Source organism: Lindgomyces ingoldianus (genome assembly GCF_010093535.1).
Source record: "Lindgomyces ingoldianus strain ATCC 200398 unplaced genomic scaffold BDR25scaffold_6, whole genome shotgun sequence".
Classification (NCBI taxonomy): Eukaryota; Fungi; Ascomycota; class Dothideomycetes; order Pleosporales; family Lindgomycetaceae; genus Lindgomyces; species Lindgomyces ingoldianus.
The window spans coordinates 1,443,936-1,462,859 of NW_022985167.1; the positions used below are offsets into that span (position 1 = coordinate 1,443,936).

Genomic DNA, 18,924 nt, shown 5'->3' on the forward strand with positions numbered 1-18,924 from the left:
TGTATGCACAGTAGAGCAATTCTCAAGGCTTATATCGAGGACTACGTCAGCCTCGTTACAAATCGCCAGTGGTCTCGACTTTACCAGATCATGTTCATAAAGTAAGCCGCCCTGCGTTGATCTGCTGTCAGCTTCATTTCCCTCCTCAATGCACATGTGCTCCGGTAAACCCACCCTACGGCTGCAATCCACACGGGTCTCCACGTGTCACGATGGATTTAGATACCTTTTCTTCGACACGAGGCTCTGTACTGACTTCTGCCAGGGTCAGTCTGACTTTACCCGCGAGCAAGGTATGTTCTCCGCATCCCAAAATTAAAACAATTCTGTTAACATTCGCAGCACAATAGGACCGACTCGCAAACGAAACAAAGCCATCTAGCATTATCGCGGACAAGCAATCCTTATCTAACATCACCGGTGTTGGAAGTTGGGCGTGCGCTTCTGCAGGAAAGCTGCAATACCCTCCTTACAATCCTCAAGCGAGAAACTGCTGTAATACAGGGCCTTCTCAATCTCCAACCCCGCATTCAATGTTGTGGCTTCAGCTTCCTCATGTTAGGCCAACTATTCTCCGAGTATACGGCTGATGGACAACTTACCCGCTTGGACAGCCTGCTTCGCGAGCCCAACTGCAGGTGCAGAAAACGACGCAACGGTTTCTGCCACCTTCAAGGCCTCTTCCACGACATCTTCACCCGGACAAACTTTGTTCACGATCCCGAAGCGCTCCATTTCCGTCGCCGTCGTTTGCGAGCCGGTTAAAACAAGCTCCATGGTCTGATGTTTCAGTATGAGCAGCAGCCAGCGTTGCCCACCATGATCTTGGTATTTGGAATAGGTTTGCGGGGTACGTACCTTGTGCTTCCCCAAGGTCTTGGTCAAACGCTGCGTACCTCCAGCCCCGGGAATAGTACCCAATTTGATCTCCGGAAAACCGAATCGAGCATCTGAAGTGGCGAAAATCATATCACACTGTTGTGATTTAGGGCCGCTTAGTTGGCTGTTCCTGTCTTGGAAGAATCCGGAGAATTTCGCCACTCACCATTAACGCAATCTCAAAGCCTCCGCCAAACTTGATGACTCGGTTACTTCCGGTGGGTTCTCTGTAATTGAGACGGAAGGACACTCACCGCAAGTCCACGAACCGCTGCGATAACCGGCTTCCGGAACGCTGAGAATGCAAGTTCCACGTCTTTCAACCAACCGGTTCGAAAGGCCTCGGCGGTGGATATTTGGGCCAATTCATTCAGATCAGCTCCAGCTGTCATATTCACATGTCAGCTTAGACAATAGTTTCGTACCTTCGGCTTCCTTTGAACTCACCGCAGAAGGGGGACTCCTCAACACTCGTGAGTACAACAGTTCGGACTGCTTGATCCTGGTCTAGTCGGCGAAGTGCCCCTGTCAATTCGTCTATCATAGCCTGGGAGAGTGCATTTCGTTTAAGCGGACGGTTCAACTGGAGGACCGCTACTCCCGTTTGGCGGATCGACGAAATAACGTTTGAAGAATTGGGGGCTTCTGCGTGCATAGCTGACGCTATTGATGATAGAGCTGCTTCCTAGGAGGAGCAGCTGCTCTGATTGAGATAGTGCTTTATACTTGCCTGTTGACATGACATGGCGGTATCCATTTGACGCACGGAGCATGACGCCTTGAAATGGGCCACTATTGGTGGCGCTTAGGTACGCTCAGTTCTGCAGATCCATATCAGACTCGTTGTATTCTCCTCTTGACGGATGATTCCGTGGTGCATCGAATTTCCGACGGCTCTGCCACCCGAAAAGGGTGCACATTTCTAGCCCTCTCGGACCCCATCCTTGAAGTGGTAAGTCATTTTTTACTAAACCCCTCTGAACACTGCGCAATGTCATAGTATCAATTCAATATGTGGAATTTTTGCAGCCTCAAGTTCCTATTTCTCGTTTTCGACATGGTTTGGGCCTTTTATGACTGGCTTCCCTTTATGGAAGTAATCCGTATCCGCTCAGGATAAACACCTCATCCTTGTCAAGGCCTCTCAACGGCCTTCCTCTCCGCATTCCTTCTTCTAACCCATGTCCAATCATGCGCTTTGTGCACGATTCTCTTCGATTTCAAAGCATCTCCTAAGCAAATCTCCTGAGATCCAATCTCCTCGTTCCTGGATCGCACATTCCCGATTCCACGCCGTTAATATATCTTCACTTTCCTCCCTGCAACCAAGATTAACCCGCTCTTATGTCTTGCGCTATTAGTCCTCACCCATGGAGAGTGATCTGTTCTTCGTGCGACGCTGTGTGTTTACGCTCATGCCTAATTCAATACCCAGGCGCGATGTATGTGCGCATCGACCATATCTTGTTCACCTCAACATGGAGGAGTATATAAAGAAACACGATTATCGATCTACGATTAATTTTCCTACTCGTATCACTCAGGTCTGTAACTTTGTTACGCAACACGTAAAGTCAACATGGAGTCGACAGCTCTTTTCCATGGACTTTCAGGTCTACCAGCAGAGGATCAAACGCTTGTGTCTCGTTTTGGCCGTGGTCCAGCTTTGGCAGTTACTCACTCAACAGTTCATACAGCATTTGAAAGCATTGTCGATTCTCAACCTTCGGCGATAGCGGCAAAATATAAAGGCAACACTTTCACATACGCCAAACTCGACACCGCAGCGAACCGCCTCGCGAATCATCTTATTGAACTCGGATTGCGGCCTAACCAGCGGGTATGCCTAGTCGTACAGCGCTCGTTAGAGATGCTAGTGGGAATCTTCGCCGTTTTGAAGGCAGGATGCCAATATATCCCCATCGACGGCGGAGTCTCCACGGACCAGGGGCTTGCCCATATAATCAAGGACACGAAAGTTCCATTTATCTTGTGCCTTCCTGAATTCGAGGAAAAGACGAGGCGCCAAGTTCTTGAGAACGTCAAAATTATCCCTTTGGGAGTGCATGTGGAAAGTTTCTGCTCACAAGACAGACCTCGCATTGCTACCTCCTCAAGTGATGGGGCTTATGCAATCTATACGTCTGGTTGGTCCGCACTATTCTTTATATTTAGAGTTGCTAATATGAAATGCAGGGAGCACAGGAAAGCCAAAAGGAGTTGATGTAACTCATGGCAACGTGTGCAACGCTCTTCTATTGGAGCCAGGAAGACTGGGGATTACGGGAGGCTCGAAAGTGGCGCAGGTACTCAATGTTGCGTTTGACATGGGTAAGTCGATATCTTCGATAAATGGCATCTTTGGCTTATGGCTTGATAGGCTCTTGGGAGATCCTTGCATGCCTGATGAATGGTGGTACGCTGCATCTCAGGGGTGCAAACTGGGAGGAGACACTTCGTGAGGTAAGCCCTTCTTGGAATAAGAATCTAAGTCATCACTAATAGAGGTCGAGGTTGATACACTGATTGCGACCCCCTCAATCCTGTCTAAATATCGCCGCAACTCCTTTCTCAACATCAAAACTGTTGTCACTGGTGGTGAGCCCTGTTCACAGTCGTATGTTTGTGAACTCCCATTTCTCTTGCGCATCTTACGTCTAACTCATTGTATGTAGCTTGGCCGATGAGTGGGCCGAAGGCACTACCTACTACAACATCTGCGGCCCTACGGAAATCACAATACTTAACACAGCTCACCGACATACTCCGGGATCCACTTTGTCAATTGGTAAACCCCTACCGAATACTAACGTCTACATACTCGATGACAAAGAGAATCCCGTGCCATTCGGGTCGAAAGGCACCATGTGGGTTGGTGGCGCTGGAGTATCACGAGGCTACATCAATATTCCGGATCTGACATCTAGCCGCTATAAGCTTGACAAATTTACTCGGGATGGGCATGTTTCACTCGTTTTTGCCCGCCAATAATTGCTTACGTATCAAACAGACTAATGTTCAATACTGGAGATATCGTCCAGTGGATGGAAGATGGTTCCCTGGATACATTTGGGCGCATTGACGAACAGGTGAAGATTAAGGTAAAGCGAGCACCTCAATTATACACCCCCACTTTTGCTAATCACAGTAGGGTTTTCGCGTCGAATTGGATGGTGTTTCAGCTGTTATTGAGGTATGTATTTCTCGGTAACTGTATAAACTATATTAATAGACATTAAGCGATACCCTGGCATCACCAGAGCCTGTTCTAGCTTAGTCGACGGCGTATTACATGGCTTCTACACGACAATGGCATTCATCGACGAAGAAGATCTTGACAACTTTACTCGGAGTTCACTTCCATATTACTCAGTTCCGGAGCAGTGGAATTACCTCCCAACTATTCCTTTGACAGCGAATGGAAAGGTGAACAAACAACAACTGGAGCACATTGCCCTCCGCAGGACTGTAGCTCCATCAGAAAAAATAACATCAACGTTTACCACAAAGGATCTCTATCATACCGTCGCAGTAACCAAGGGATCTGGAATGGAGGAGGAAGCCAGTCAAGTTGTACATTCGAGACCGCTTTCGGATTTCAATGTATCGAGATCAAGCAGCACCGCGGATCCCCCAAAGCTACCAAATAAGAATGGTTTCCACGGTCAACGGTGGCTTCGGCACCACATTTTCATCTTATATCGGCGCTTCTTCACTTTTGTGGTCTTAGCAAATCTAGGAGCAGCGTCTGTCATTCTCTGGCGGAGAGTGAAGAAGGAAAAGCCAATGCTTGCTGATATCGCTACTGCAACAGCTACTAATTTAACGCTAGCAATTCTCATGCGTTCCGAACCGGTCATCAACCTCCTGTTTAGTACTTGTTGCTCGGTCCCAACTTGGTTTCCTCTCTCGATACGACGGCAATGCGCTCGGGTGTTCCATATTGGAGGCATCCATAGTGGCGCTGCGATTGCTGCTACTTTTTGGTTCATGATTTTCACCGTTGGAGCGAGCGTAGACTTCACCAAACCGCCTAAATTCAGATGTGTTAGTACGGTTTCTGTGATAATAACCTACATCATCGACCTTCTACTCATTGGTATCACTGCAATGTCTCACCCTTCAATTCGAATACGCTACCATGACGCATGGGAGTGTTCACATCGCTTCGGAGGCTGGACCGCGCTCTTTTTCTTCTGGACCCATGCTGTTCTTGTCACTCGCGATCTCCAATTGTCCGGCTCTCCGATGCAAGCATACAAGACCTCACCTCCTATATATCTGCTCTCGGTTGCGACAGCTGCCATCATCTTTCCATGGCTCTTCCTTCGGAAAGTCCCTGTCCGCTCTGAGTTTCTCTCTGACCACGCAATCCGCCTGCATTTTGATTACACTACGCCTGTCGTCGGTACATCCATCCGTATTGCAGAAAGGCCATTAATTGACTGGCATGGATTTGCGACTATCACGAATACGAACGGGAAAGGGTTCTCTCTCGTCGTCAGCAACGCGGGCGACTTCACAAAACGCACGATCCAGCGAGCACCAACACACATCTGGGTCCGCGGAATCCCAGCCTGCGGCGTTCTGCGGATCGCCACTCTCTTCAAGTCCGTCGTGCTCGTCGCAACTGGCTCTGGAATCGGTCCTTGTCTCGCCGTTATTTTAGCTAATAAGATCCCCTGTCGTATCCTATGGACAGCACCGAACCCTGAGCTAACATTTGGGAAAGAGATTATTAGCAGTGTGATTAATACCGATCCCAAAGCCGTCATTCATAATACACGAACGATGGGCAAACCGGATATGGTGCAGATGGCTTGGCAGTTATATAAAGAGTCAGGTGCTGAGGCTATATGTGTGATTTCGAATAAGAAGTTTACAACTAGGATTGTGTATCAGATGGAGTGTAGGGGGATCCCAGCTTATGGTGCGATTTTTGATTCGTAAATAAGAGGAAAAGAGGACAGGAGCGTGTCAGTGGGAGGAAATATCGGGATGATGAGTATGGAAAATAGGAATTGCAGTAGTTCTATTGGGAAGTGGTTATTGGAATACTCTTTCGTTGTAATAGATGAAAATCATTCAGCACCCATTCTGATAAGAATGGCGTTCAGATGTTCAGCCTTGCCTTGCTGTTTGATACACCTACTATTTAGGCCATATTCGTCCAGCATTTAGGGACTTGGTACGAGAGCGTAAGTGTCCTACCATGGACATATTGCATGGTTCTGACTCCTCGGATACGTTCTGTGTGGGAGATTGCAGGCTTCCTAGCGACTATTGACATGGTCTCAATAGCTGTACAAAAGAGAGAACTCCGTCAGAATCGAAGTAAAATGAATGAATCCTAAGTTCTATCACATGCCAAGTCTCTAGGATAAATCGTAATGAATGGAATAGCGCTAACCCAAAATGGGCTAAGGCACTGCGCTCTAGGGGTATTGCCATGAGCCGGAACTTGGCTTCTCATGTTCAGCACGACGGCCCTGCTCTTCGGCACTGACACACTCTCTTTCTGGGAGGGTTTCATCGTCTTACACCGAAGTGATCCCCTCTCAATCCGATGTCATCTCTTCTCAATCCACTGCCATCAGTTCTAGGGCTCCGTGGCCCGGACTCTATCCCCCAAGCTCCACAGAGGTGATTTCGGTGCTTTGTGAGACTGCCACTACAGATCGATGATACCATGTGCTAGAGGTGAGCTCAAGTTTTCGTTTTCATAGAGCCTCATAGTGCTCTTCAAGCCTATGGAGTATCTGAGCACCTGAAGTCGTCGCACCTACGTGCATAGGGTCAGGAGGAATGTCCGCTTACAGTTTCACAATTTCCTTTACACAGATCTCTTTACTTAAGTCAAAGCAGAGTTCCATCGCCTCTAGGTATTGCTAACTGACATATTGCTTGGTAGACTTCGTGACAACCTCGCTCTACGAGTTAAGTGAATAGATAAAAAGTGATTTATAAATCCTGGTGGTAGGAGCCATCATGACGCCTCCTCAAAACTTTTGGTTCAACAACTGCTGGTTGAGAAATTTTGATAACTGCGCTAACGGTAAGTTCCTCCAGAAGTGAGGAGAGAAGGAAGAGGACTTGCCAACATTGTTATGAAGGGAAATGTACGAAATCTCGATGAGCATAACACGCAGTGGCTAATATTGGATCACAGAATTCTTACATTCAAATGCTACAAAAGCCAAGCCCCTCGATCTAAGGAGAGCCGTAGAACAGTGTACATGAGTACGAGTGATAGGGCAGCTAAGGTGTATGCCGCATGTCCATAGATGTCGAGAATTTTGATACGACTGCACTACAAGAGGCACCCCTGACGAGAAGCGAAATCAGAGTTGTGCATTTGATTCCACTGCTGGACTTGTTCCAATTGAGTCCGTCCGCAAAGGTCATGATCGCGTGGGTAGGCAATACTGACTTGTCTTAAGCCAGACATAGTCGGTAGTGGTTCTCCTTCAAAATAAGGAAGGAGATTGGATCCGAGGGGCCCTCTTGTAGCATTTAGCAGCCCATGGAGAGCCTCACGAAGGATATAGCTACCAAGAATCAAATTTGAGCGCTTGCTGGCTTTCCGATGGACGTGATCAATATCGCCCAAGAAGGCGCTCAACTACTCTCTTTCTGTCTGGAACATAGCAGTTTGCACCCTTTGTGTATCGAATACCTGGATACGGCCATCATGAACTCTGGGCTTGCAATACCTCTGAGGATCGTCATTCTTAGATAGTCCTTCATCTTTTCATTTGATTATTCTTATATAACGTAAACAGAAACTCGTGCATCTAGTTTCCATGTAGCCCTTTCGTCCTGTCAAGAATCTCAGAAAGGGGTAGTGGACTTTAGGAGGGTCATAATCTTGCCAGCTGATTGTTGCGCTCCTTACTCTATGGCATTCGAGAATTTCAACAACATGCTATATCTCCTGTTTAATTCCAGACAATCGGCTCCTAACTCCCTAGAATCCAGTCGGCCCCAAAAGTGCTTGTACGTAAATTTTAGATAGGGTCTCGTCCAATCTCTGTCCCTCTTGGTTCACAGTTGGAGCCAGTTCTGTAATTCGAGAGGACCATTTTTTAGTTAGCGGCTGTAGTCTTTGAGCACCCACACATATTCCTGGGGGCACTGGATGGGATACTCTCCTTGGTATTAACAAGGGAGCTTGTCATGCCAGCGGTGGGGCCCATAACGCCGACAATGGAGGGCGCATTGAAAACTATGGAGAATGAAGCTGATCCGTCGCCAAGAGATTACAGTCTTAGGCAGAACAAGGAATGGTGATTATTGTAGCGAGGTGGGCCTCTTCCGGTGAAATTCCATTTTCTAGAGACACACCAAACTTTGGATACTCTCTTAAAATTCCGGAAGCGACGATGCCTTTCACCAATCAATCTCTTATTCCTTGTACAACAACTTGCTGTAGCGATTAGACTTATTGCTTCAAGTTATGTACGTGGAAGACAAGCTTACAAGGGTAGGGTTAGAGCTCTCTGCGAAGTTGAGGACTCATCGCAGCGAGGTCAAGGAACAGACTCAGAAGCCCCAATTTCAATCAACAGATGATATCACGACCCATTTTTTTTTAGAACGAGACATCTCACCTGGTCTTTCAGGATATGAAAGCAAATTAACTTCGTCACTGAAGAAAGAGCTATGCTCTGGACTCCAGAAATAGCAAATTCGTCAGCAATTTCCCATGCTGCAAAGGCCGTTCTATACCAAAACATGAACTGCGACGATATCAGCTAAGACATGATTAGTCCATTCGCTATTAGTATCCTGTAGGTGGCTGCGCTTTTACTCGCGAAAGCGTGTTCTATCGCCTTGACGAGTTTAGAGACCATTCTATTGCGGGGACATAGCGGCTACCATGATTTCTTCAGTTCTCGTATTTGTGTAATTGCGGAACCAGAAACATGCAAAGTTGATGGGCCCCCAGTTCCTCGAAGGCTAGTAATGGCGATTCATGGAAAAGAGTACTCAGAGAATTATTACTCTAAGAGTCACGCACTCTCAGCATAATTTGATCCCTGAATGAAACTCGAATATGTCTAACTCAGAACTGTTCTTACCTCGTTTCGGTTTGTAACAACGAACACGAGCTACTCGATGCTCTCCAACGACATCGTACCATAGCATATAAGTCGATAAGCAAAGCCTACTTACAAGGCGGTTCACATCTCGTTAAGAGATTATAAACCCTAAAACTAAAGAGTTCGTGTACCATCTTTGTTTCGGCGAATCGCGCTTTCCACACCACTTCCGACTGTATAGTCACCTACTGTGTAAACATATCCAGGAGAGAACGTCCTCAGACATGATTTCAAGAACATCGGAGACGAAGCCAAGATGGCACGGATATCTTAGCCTTGCACCATCACGGGAATACAATTCGCCAGAAAGTGGCACCAAAAGTCTTAGACACGATCTTCCTTTCCTTTCCTTTCCATTCCATTTCGTGCTGTCTTGTCGACATTCTGCATGATAGAGCCTTGGCTCTTTCTGTTTCTGTTACATAGATGTAAAAGAGTAGACATCGTGTATGACGAGTTTGGCTTTCGTGGAAGTAAAAATTTCAATTGAAGAAACCGCTGTTGCGTAAAAAATGCGTGACATCAACTTACCCATCCTCGAGAAGACCAAATCTGAGAACGCTAACCCTAAAATGGAAAGAAATGCGAACTGATGCCCCCAAATGTTCCTTCGAAAGACCCTGATTGCATTTTCTTCCTTAGCCTTAAGCTTGAGATCACAAGTCCTTTTTGTAACCTCGATTTATAGTTATTTCACCTCAATCTTCCCAGAAATTAGTCACAAAGTCCGGTATCAACGCTTATCGCGCAACTTCCCTCTACTTTCGCCGCGATCACTAGGGTCGCACTGCACCGATCACTAGGGCCTCACTGCACCGATCCCCACATTTCTTAGCAATCCGGCATTCAATGAGACTTATTCTAACGTCTAGAGCTGTTTTCATCCTAGCCTGGCTGAATTAGCAGTTTCATTCGTAGAAGGTAACGTGGGTTCGCAAGGGGTTGATCTTTGCCTATCTCTTGCATATCAGCGGATAGCCTATCGGTGGTGGAACCATGTCGTCACCCTGGTGCAACGTGCTTGGAGTTTATATTGACAGCCTGCTGCTCCATCTTCTTCGCTCTTAGGTTCCCAACTTATTAAACTCCTTCAATTCGCAGTCCTTGATCCTGCATTGATCGTGAATTTTCATCATGGCTGATGGCATGGAACATCCCGCTGGCAAAGAAGCGCCTGTGCCAGGCACAGTTCACATCGTCGACCTCTTAGGGACGATGCGTGGCCAGCACGCTGAAGGTGGGCAGAAAGACATCGTACTCGTCCCAGCTCCCTCGACCGACCCCGATGATCCCCTTAACTGGTCACCACGACGCAAAGCGTTGAGTACAGCATGCATTTGTGTCTACACTTTGATGGTTGGGATTGCCTCAGCCGGAATATATTCGGTGCTGGAGCCAATCAGCGAGGATACCGGATTAACCCTCAACGATTTGAACCAAGGAACAGGGTAATTGACTCTTCATACTGCAAGTGCGAAAATAAATCTCACCAGGATTAGATACATGTTCTTGTTCTTTGGGTGGGGATGTCTCGTATGGCAGCCCCTGGCTCTTCAATATGGAAAGCGACCAATGTATTTGCTGTCGATTCTTGCGACCATGGCAACGCAACTCTGGGCGCCATATACGAAGAGCAATGGACAATGGATAGCAAGCAAGATCATCCAAAAGCTTTGTGGGAGCGCCGATTGAGAGCCTATGCGAGATCAGCGTTACGGATATCTACTTCAGCCACGAGCGAGGGCGATACATTGGACTTTATGCACTTCTACTTGCCGGTAGCAATTTCTTCGCCCCCATCATCTCTGGTTTCATCAATGACGGACAGGGTTGGCAGTGGGTGTTGGTAATGAAGCTCTCAGAACTTTTTGATATCGAATGCTGACTCGGATAGTACTGGTGCGCCATCTTCTGTGGCATCGGATTCGTATTCCCGTTCTTCTTTATGGAAGAAACCAACTACGTCCGCCATACCGCTGGGATACCAGCCTCTACCCCAGGGGTCATCGCACCAGCAGAGCCTGCGAACCCAGAGAAATGCACACCTACAGAAGCGTCCGTTAACTTCTCCCCTCCACTTACTAGCTACAAACGGAAGACATATCTGGACAAGATTAAGCTTTTCCAAGCTGCAGATCTTCAAAACCCTAACGAGCTCAAAGGAATGGTCTGCCGGCCTTTAATATTTCTCACTTTTCCAGTAATCTTCTATTCCGGCTTCTCCTACGGAAGTAATCTTGTCTGGTTCAATGTCCTCAACGCCACTGCTTCGCTCATCCTATCCGGAACATATAACTTCTCGGCAAGTATGGTCGGAGTTGCCTATGTTTCTCCTCTCATAGGTGTAGCAATTGGCTCTGCATATACGGGCTGGTTTGGCGACTGGTTTGTGATCCGAAAAGCGCGGAAGAACAAAGGTATCTTGGAATCTGAGGACCGTCTCTGGCTTTTTGCCCCTTCGTTTCTTCTCATCCCATTTGGTCTGATATTGTGGGGTGTTGGAGCGGCCCATCACGTTCACTGGTTCGGCGCTGTGTTCGCAATGTGTATCCTTGCACTCACGAATACGATGGGTCTTCAACTTTCTATCGCGTATTGCATTGATTCATATCGAGCTTTGTCGGGCGAGGCTATTATTACAGTTATCCTCATTCGAAATACTATGAGCTTTGCAATCGGATATGGCATTACGCCTTGGGTGACGGACATGGGTCTTCAGAACTGTTTTCTTAATGCAGCATTCGTGGGGATGGCGCAAGTTACCACTGTAGCGATTATGATTAAATGGGGCAAGACGCTAAGAAGGAAGAGTATTTCAAGGTATGGGGCGAATGTGGAGGAGATGGCGAAGAGTGGGATGGTGCATTGAGGGTGAGGAACTATGAGGATACAGGTTATTCGTGACAAGGTTGAGACGACATGATGAGGCTAGAGAAGAGATGTTATGTCACTAACATGGTATTAGAAGCCCCATGGATTCTTGCCACACTGTGTGAGCTGCCACCAAGCTACTACTTGCTTCCCTTCCCTAAGCGAAACATGGCCTTTTTTTTGTACTCGAGCAGTTGTCCTGTGCTTTCCGTAAGGCCCCCTATGCCTCATCTCCACAACCGCCACACAATGTGTAGTACCAACCGAATCCCTCCTCGAAATCCGCGAAGGATCCGGAACCAAGAGCCGGACATTAGTCTACCCCATGATTCCATCCTCTCGGGATTACTAGTTTTCTGCACAAGCCTTTATTCTCTCGGCTAAGTCCTCTAGACCCATTTCCCGCACAACTGGTTCGAGATCAACCATAAGGGTTATGTGCAAATCAACGTGCAGCTTCGCGTGTAGATCGCGGTACAGGCATTGTTTCACCATAGAACGTTAGGCGAGGAACACTCGTGCTCACATTGAGATCGTGATCATGTTTACAGAAATTTTCGTGCATGTTACGGAACATAGCTGGGGACAATTTGATCAATTTCATGTCTTAATAGAGCTAGAGAGAACGCTAACAAAGTGCCATCCTCTGTATCAGGTGAGCCCCCGATATGTTCCATGTTAAGTGATAAGATGCAATCCGGTTTGCTGGAAAAGGATCAAGGCATGGTCGGCGTGCAGAGCGCAGGCGAGGCTGAAAGCCACATTTTTGAGACGTGTGGCAATCGTAGGAGTGCCACGAAGTTTGCAAATAGCTGCATGCTCAGACTTCCCCTGAGTTTGGCGCATGCACATGCCGATTGGATTGGGGAAGGAAAGGCGCACCACACATGACTGTCACAAGTAAAACTTAGAGCCGGCTAAAAAAAATAAAGTCCATGCTATTTGCTCCGCAGTTACAACATTACAGTCACCAATCGCTTTAGAAACCGTTGTTCACGATCTGAATCTCGCTAGAACTAGCACTTTCCCTTCTCATCTCCACCTTCATACTGCTCTCTGCCATACTCTCCACGTCACTGTGTGCGCCTCCCGGTAATACCCTCTCACTTCTCACCACTGTGACCTGCGTCGTCTTCACCACGTCGCCATCCTTGAGGCTCACTACAGGGCCAAGGTCATCCATTTTGGCATACGCTGAGTTGCCTAGCCCATTGCTATTCGCGGACCTTGTGATTGTACCACTAACTGTGCCATTTCCAGTGACTTGTGACTTAGCTCCTCCTTTGCGAGTGACAGTACCAAGCTCAGCAGTGCGATAAGAGCGAGAGCGCGGATCATCCGAAGAATCTTGGATACGGCCTTGGAAGAGATCGAGTAGCTTGTTTAGGATAGAGAATTCCATCTTCAACTTGATACCGTATACCGCCGCCTTGTATGTAGTCTGGATGTCGTAAAATCCTGCATACTCGATGGCGAGAAGTGTGATATCGAGCGCGATGATCATCATATTGACCCACACAAGATGCTGCATGACGATGCGGGAATTGCGGCCGCGGATGCCACCTTCAGAGCGGAGCAAGGCCATCGTTTTCCAGACGTAGATGCTAGAGATCACAACCTCTTGGAGGAAGAAGATAGTGATCTGGACCTTCTCATAGATGGAATAGGGGGTGAGGAATGGGGTCGAGTTGGAGGAATTGGCACCGTAGAGAAGAACGATGATGGGAACGTGACAAATTATGGCGTTGACAGTGATCATGATCAGGACCCAGCGTCCGCCTGCTGAACTGCCGCGAGCGATGAGATGAAGGCGGGAGTAGAGGACTAGGGACTGGCCGGTGACCATACAAGGCCAGCCGATGGCGATAAGGGTGATGTATAGGGAGGTTGAGCTGGTGATGTTGTAGAATTTGAAAAAGAATCCCATGCAGTAGGGTATGATGCCCCATGCAGCAACGAGAAGAGCGTAGAAGTATAGGCCATTGCGTCGTTTGAAGGTGGTGAAGATGACGAGGGTAAGTTCAATGACATTGTACATTGCAATAGCTAGGAAGGCTATTATTGTGAGTGCAATTGGATATGGAAGGACATAATCCGTTCCAATGCCATTATCGCGTGCCATGCTGTAGAACGAGGGAAGAAAATCGGCAAAGAATAATTAAGAATAATCAAGAACAGGTGGGTCTAATAAGACGTGAGGCGAAGGATTGCAGGAAATGCACAGACTGGGGTATCTCGCAAGGAAGTTGCAGAAACTGAAAATGTGCTATGAAGAGTCGGGGCTCCGAGTTTATGAACCCAAGTAAAGGGCCTGGCATCATCCTGGCGGCTCGTTGACAGCCACGACGGCGCCGGAGAGTGATTCTAGGGTTGAGGGACACTAGTCAGATGCTGCACAGGTGGCAGCATAGACGAAGATACGGATGGAGAGTGATGAGGCGTCACGATCCAGTGGGGAGATCGGCCGGTGCCCTGTCTTGACTCGCATGGATCGTCCGGGGAAGTACGCCGAAGGTTTTCGGTGATACCTAAATGACTCGGTGTCAAGGATTGCCTTGGTTGTTGTGCCGCCTTTTGGAGACATTCGAATTCGTATACACAGTAAAGTCAATGTGAATGGAGATCGGTCGATAATAAAGCTTGCAGGGAGATAGTTCAAGAAGGTAAGTGTTGAAAATGCGAAAGTAGGCATGCGTTGATTGTTCAAGCGACACTGACACGAGTGTCTTTTTGGAGGGTTGCGGCGAATTGTAAGATTTCAACGGCCAGTCGGTCCTTTGCAAGTGAGGAGCAATCAGAAATGACGCGGGAAGAGTCCTGTGGATTGGTTGGTCTCCCAGCATTTTAGCTTTCGGTCCGGTTTGCGTAAGTCATGTCAACCGAATCTCAGCCCTGCAGCTGAGGATTGAATGCGTGTCTGAACTTTAAAAAAATGTACGACACTTCTAGCACCAGCCTATCGCCATTTTTCCTTCCCGAGCCAAGTCCACCGAACACATTAACGGTGAGAATAAATACGCGCGATGGCTTGCTGGTGTGAATCACGAAGACCATGTTCCACAAATTGAAGATGTCTTAGTCGCGGCTTGCAAGCTTTGACAATACTCGACCACTAAACATGGTATCGGGGTCTGGACAACCGAGTGGCTTTATATTCTTGGGATCGTGTCTCGCCTGGCCGCTCGTTCGTCATTTTCCGATGAAATTCTCGGCCTATTGCGCAAACCCCTAAGACTGATGCATATCAAAGCTTCATGAGCTGCCGTTTGCTTTATCGAAGGATTCTTTGAGTGTAGATCAACATCGTCTGAATAAAAGCGGTTTGAAGGTTGAGGCTTCTAAGAGACCGCGTCTCCTGAAGCTGAGTCTCAAATCTGCAAGAGAGCGGCCTTGGCACTTCCTCAAACTCAAAAGGCTCAAATAAGGTTGAGGGCCAAATAACTGTTGGTTGGGCTCTCAGTGACAACAGATGGGATGCTGGGTGCGACGAGACAGATGGGACGGGACGGTTGGACCCTTGTTGGGCGCGCAGACATCCCAATGATCTGTGATACTGTGACGCAACACGCTTGGCAAGCCATTCATCAACATCAAATCTTCCACAGGTGTTGCTTTCTTCAGTAGTGTCTCAAGAGACACTCTCTAGTTGTTGCGTAGGCCGTCCTCCTTTTTCCACCTCCGCTTCTTTGCCGCCCCTGAATATCCTCGGTGGGGCTGACCTAAATGAGAATCGAATTGGCAAGACACTTCTCAGGCCCCAAGTAGGGACGCGAGAGCAATTTTGGGCAACCCTAGGGGCATGCATTCATCGTATCTTCGCTCGCAGTCTCTCAACGTCTGTTTAAGTAGGGAGTGGGGAGATTTTTTCTTTTCTTTGTTGTCATATATTTGGCAATTATTCCTGCTCAATTTGGCATCTTTTTTTCAAGATCCCCGAAACCTCTTTACCTAAGCAGTGTTGATTCGTAATAACTCGTGGTAATTCCGTATCGCAAAGTTCACTCTAATCCATCATGATACTGACGATGATTTGGGGGTTTGCAAAACACCTACCTATAGCTCTCGCGACCCCTTCAAATCAACCTTAGGTCATATTTTATTCCTAATAGCGAAACCCCGAACTTGAGAATCCCTCTCCCTTAGCTGCTTATATCTATTTTAGAACACAATGGGGCCGCCAACGCCTCTCACCCTGAGTGATGCCCAGAAACTTAACAGGATTCTGGGTATGAAAGCTTTGCTTGTCAAGGATTGCAATATGGAACGTAGGCCCACCCAGGGCTTCGATCTTAACATGGGACCCCGAAGGAATCTCTGGGCTCGCCATTAATAACGTGGTAAGTATGTCAATGCCATGTCCGAGCCCTTTAACTTGGCATTCACTGAAAGTTTCACTTTTCAGGACGGCTGCACCATTCAGCACTATGCATCCTAGTGAGTCAATCAACGACATCTTGTTGGAAACTTTACAACAGTACATTGCAACTAAATGAATCTAATGGTAACCAAAGAAACGCCAGTCTCTCCTTAGTACATCAGCTATCAACTATATTCCGCCTTTGATATTTGACAGTGTCTTCAGATTTTAGTCTACCAGCAACTACCAAGCTCCCTTCGACAGCATTTCCAAGTTTTGTATATGGACACCATGTGATGCCGCGACCACAAAAACTGGTTCTTCATTCATTTTCTCCAGACCTAAATCATTCGTCTGCCTTGATAAGTCGACCAGTGCGATCCGTCAAGAGTCGTGCATTTTGACATATCGCCTACCAGGGTCAGATGGTTCTTATGATCTAGCCAACCCTTCCTAGACCTTGCAGCTTCATGATCTCTCAAGACTTATTTCAACGTCTACCGAGCGCTCTCGAATTCAAAAACCTTCAGATCATGTAAAACGACCACTTCCGACAGTGTCTCCGATATCAATTCGAAGATGTTCCTATTCATCGATATTCTAGACACCATTTACAACACGCCTTCCAAACCTACCACCGCGATCCAGTCAGAAGGATTGCCTCCACTAGCGCGCCCGTACATGACTTTGATTTCCTTTGAAACCATTGCCAGGACATGGATATCGAGTTCATGCATGGAGAGAATGAAGTTGCGCGAGCATGTTGTCAGGATCTTGTGATGGCTAATCGGTATTCAAGAGGTTAGTAATTGCTAGTGAAGAAACAGAAGCACCATAGATCCTGGTTAGAATACGAGCTCCAGGCACGTTGGAAACCCTTGATGTTTGCGACGATCTAACGGTCGAGTTCAACCAGGCCAGTTTCGGTCTACCTATCCATATCGGGCTACAATCTCAGTCTGCGGCCTCCAGGAACTATTTTTAAGAGCACAACACCTGAAGGAAATCCACCACCAATATTCAGCCAGGTGTCCCAGCCTTGCGAAGCATGCGCCGTTATGCACGTCACCAAACCCTGCCTTGCCCATCATTGGATGAGAACTACTTACCCCACTACCATGCAGATAGGCTCACCAATAGTAAGGGAGTTGGAGAACAACGATATGCATAGTGGGGTGAGGATCTTATTGATATCTATCAGGTCCGGCTTCCTGTTATTCAGTCCAGCCGGCTTCTCTGCTCTCGATCTTGCCGGTATCAAATAGAACCACCAAAACCAATGGCTTCACCATACGTCCATTCCACCCACCTCTCAAACACGCATTCCTTCTCCAAAACCTACACCCCTTCCATAACCCTCCTCACAGGCGTCGGTGTGCAAGGCGACTGCCACAGTGGCACCAAAAATCAAAAATCAAGCCAATCTACCACCGACTCCTCCACACCTAACCTCCGCCAAGTCCACCTCATTCCCTACGAACTCTTCACAGAACTTCGGGCGCAAAACTTCGTTATCCAACCAGGCGAACTGGGCGAGAATATCACGACGACAGGTATTGATCTGCTGGGCTTGGCGAAGGGGAGCTATTTGTACTTTGGAAGCGGCGATGATGTGCCCATTGTGCAGGTCACGGGGTTGAGAAGGCCCGGGCCGGGAATTGAGAAGCATAAGGAAGGGTTGTTGGATAAAGTGCTACTACGAGATGGAGCTGGAAGGACGATTTGTAAGGCGGGGATTATGGGCGTGGTGGTCAAAGGTGGGAAGGTGAATACGGGAGATATGATCAGAGTGGTCGAGCCGCAGGGGAGGAAGGTTGGGCTGGAGCCGGTATAGTGGAATCTTGTGTAGCGATGTAATGAGCTGTTGGAGGTCTGTAGTAATACAGATATTGGATATCGCTTCTTCGCTGCCGAATCTGTTCCAGGGATGAGTCCGGTACAAGGGTTTCCATAATTCCCAACATCATGTAGGAGCAAAAACACACTGTTTCAAGGGCTGGCAATCATGTACGAAGTCCCACCACTGCCTCCGAAGCCAAGAAGCCTGCGCGTGAGCACGGGTCAAGCAATCTTTTTCTCCCCCGCCCTTCTCCCAAACCCAACCTCCATCAAGAAAGCCATCCTTACCGCAGTCGCACACCCTGTAATCCCCAAACTTCCCCAATCCTCCGCCCTCCACGTCCCAAGATCCAACCTCCCCTGCGCCCCCAAACCCTCCCAAACCGCCCAAAAATACGCGACATCAACAATCAAATCCGCGAATTGGACAATCCTCCAAACTTGCAGATCGGTGGAGTATCGCAACAGAACTGCAGAAATAAACCCAAAGTTAAGCATGCCGCCTCCGCGCTGCTTGAGGATCATGGCATGGCCAATATCCGGGCTGACGTTGGGGACGTGCGAGCTTAGGACGAGAGCGGGGTCGAAGAAGTCCATATACGCGCCCCAGATGCAGATTAAAGGGTCGAGGTAGGTGAAGAAGAGGCGGTAGAAAATATGAATTTTGAAGGCTGATGGTTGAGCCATGAGGAAGATGCCAGGAATGAGGACGGTTCTACAATTGACGCTGCTGTTCAAAGAAAACAGAAAGAAGAATGTAATTGTAAGTTGTGCAATTCTTAGGAGCCACTCGCAAAGAGAACAAGAAGTTATGCTCACGATAAAACCAGAGTGAGAAGAGAATAGCCAAATGGCTAAAGTTATGTTGGCAAACGT

General features: G+C 47.7%; 8 protein-coding genes across 8 annotated transcripts; 4 read left to right on the forward strand and 4 right to left on the reverse strand.

Annotated features, from left to right (window-relative positions):
- Window positions 1-414: 414 nt before the first annotated feature.
- On the reverse strand, window positions 415-1,534 carry BDR25DRAFT_280435 (enoyl-CoA hydratase; the record flags this gene model as incomplete). The annotated part of the gene is made up of 6 exons (XM_033687813.1): window positions 415-548; window positions 603-780; window positions 859-975; window positions 1,046-1,075; window positions 1,134-1,264; window positions 1,327-1,534. 6 exons carry the CDS (start codon window positions 1,532-1,534, stop codon window positions 415-417), a joined length of 798 nt encoding a protein of 265 aa, XP_033551691.1.
- Window positions 1,535-2,458: 924 nt separating this feature from the next.
- On the forward strand, window positions 2,459-5,852 carry BDR25DRAFT_384262 (gramicidin S synthetase 1; the record flags this gene model as incomplete). The annotated part of the gene is made up of 7 exons (XM_033697861.1): window positions 2,459-3,026; window positions 3,076-3,210; window positions 3,260-3,342; window positions 3,393-3,496; window positions 3,555-3,843; window positions 3,921-3,980; window positions 4,120-5,852. 7 exons carry the CDS (start codon window positions 2,459-2,461, stop codon window positions 5,827-5,829), a joined length of 2,949 nt encoding a protein of 982 aa, XP_033551692.1. The 3' UTR covers window positions 5,830-5,852.
- A 1,214-nt stretch (window positions 5,853-7,066) lies between these two features.
- BDR25DRAFT_351355 (uncharacterized protein) lies at window positions 7,067-10,034 on the reverse strand (the record flags this gene model as incomplete). Its single annotated transcript, XM_033694836.1, has 22 exons — window positions 7,067-7,184; window positions 7,245-7,501; window positions 7,538-7,594; window positions 7,660-7,698; window positions 7,730-7,775; window positions 7,830-7,846; window positions 7,880-7,941; window positions 8,015-8,119; window positions 8,158-8,265; window positions 8,395-8,420; window positions 8,461-8,633; window positions 8,690-8,704; window positions 8,758-8,838; window positions 8,900-8,918; window positions 8,961-9,046; window positions 9,113-9,166; window positions 9,196-9,390; window positions 9,424-9,589; window positions 9,642-9,678; window positions 9,704-9,787; window positions 9,908-9,960; window positions 9,988-10,034. The coding sequence occupies 22 exons, from the start codon at window positions 10,032-10,034 to the stop codon at window positions 7,067-7,069; spliced, it is 1,845 nt and encodes a 614-aa protein (XP_033551693.1).
- An 81-nt stretch (window positions 10,035-10,115) lies between these two features.
- Window positions 10,116-11,915, forward strand: BDR25DRAFT_384265 (MFS general substrate transporter; the record flags this gene model as incomplete). The annotated part of the gene is made up of 4 exons (XM_033697862.1): window positions 10,116-10,429; window positions 10,481-10,555; window positions 10,653-10,827; window positions 10,876-11,915. 4 exons carry the CDS (start codon window positions 10,116-10,118, stop codon window positions 11,848-11,850), a joined length of 1,539 nt encoding a protein of 512 aa, XP_033551694.1. The 3' UTR covers window positions 11,851-11,915.
- A 916-nt stretch (window positions 11,916-12,831) lies between these two features.
- On the reverse strand, window positions 12,832-13,978 carry BDR25DRAFT_332169 (uncharacterized protein; the record flags this gene model as incomplete). The annotated part of the gene is made up of 2 exons (XM_033692723.1): window positions 13,092-13,978; window positions 12,832-13,013 (listed from the first exon to the last, which is right to left on the reverse strand). The coding sequence occupies exons 1-2, from the start codon at window positions 13,972-13,974 to the stop codon at window positions 12,832-12,834; spliced, it is 1,065 nt and encodes a 354-aa protein (XP_033551695.1). The 5' UTR covers window positions 13,975-13,978.
- A 490-nt stretch (window positions 13,979-14,468) lies between these two features.
- On the forward strand, window positions 14,469-15,978 carry BDR25DRAFT_351359 (uncharacterized protein; the record flags this gene model as incomplete). The annotated part of the gene is made up of 10 exons (XM_033694837.1): window positions 14,469-14,478; window positions 14,561-14,666; window positions 14,693-14,765; window positions 14,802-14,906; window positions 14,932-15,036; window positions 15,103-15,172; window positions 15,219-15,399; window positions 15,430-15,687; window positions 15,713-15,809; window positions 15,850-15,978. 10 exons carry the CDS (start codon window positions 14,469-14,471, stop codon window positions 15,976-15,978), a joined length of 1,134 nt encoding a protein of 377 aa, XP_033551696.1.
- A 1,467-nt stretch (window positions 15,979-17,445) lies between these two features.
- On the forward strand, window positions 17,446-18,046 carry BDR25DRAFT_301466 (PK beta-barrel-protein domain-containing protein-like protein; the record flags this gene model as incomplete). The annotated part of the gene is made up of 1 exon (XM_033689579.1): window positions 17,446-18,046. Exon 1 carries the CDS (start codon window positions 17,489-17,491, stop codon window positions 18,041-18,043), a length of 555 nt encoding a protein of 184 aa, XP_033551697.1. The 5' UTR covers window positions 17,446-17,488.
- A 60-nt stretch (window positions 18,047-18,106) lies between these two features.
- BDR25DRAFT_301467 (uncharacterized protein) lies at window positions 18,107-18,889 on the reverse strand. Its single transcript, XM_033689580.1, has one exon. It carries the CDS (start codon window positions 18,733-18,735, stop codon window positions 18,271-18,273), a length of 465 nt encoding a protein of 154 aa, XP_033551698.1. The 5' UTR covers window positions 18,736-18,889; the 3' UTR covers window positions 18,107-18,270.
- Between the last annotated feature and the right edge of the window lie 35 nt (window positions 18,890-18,924).

Coding starts and splice junctions, on each gene's coding strand:
- BDR25DRAFT_301467 (XM_033689580.1), bottom strand. CDS start 18,735: ATGGCTCAACCATCAGCCTTCAAAATTCATATTTTCTACCGCCTCTTC.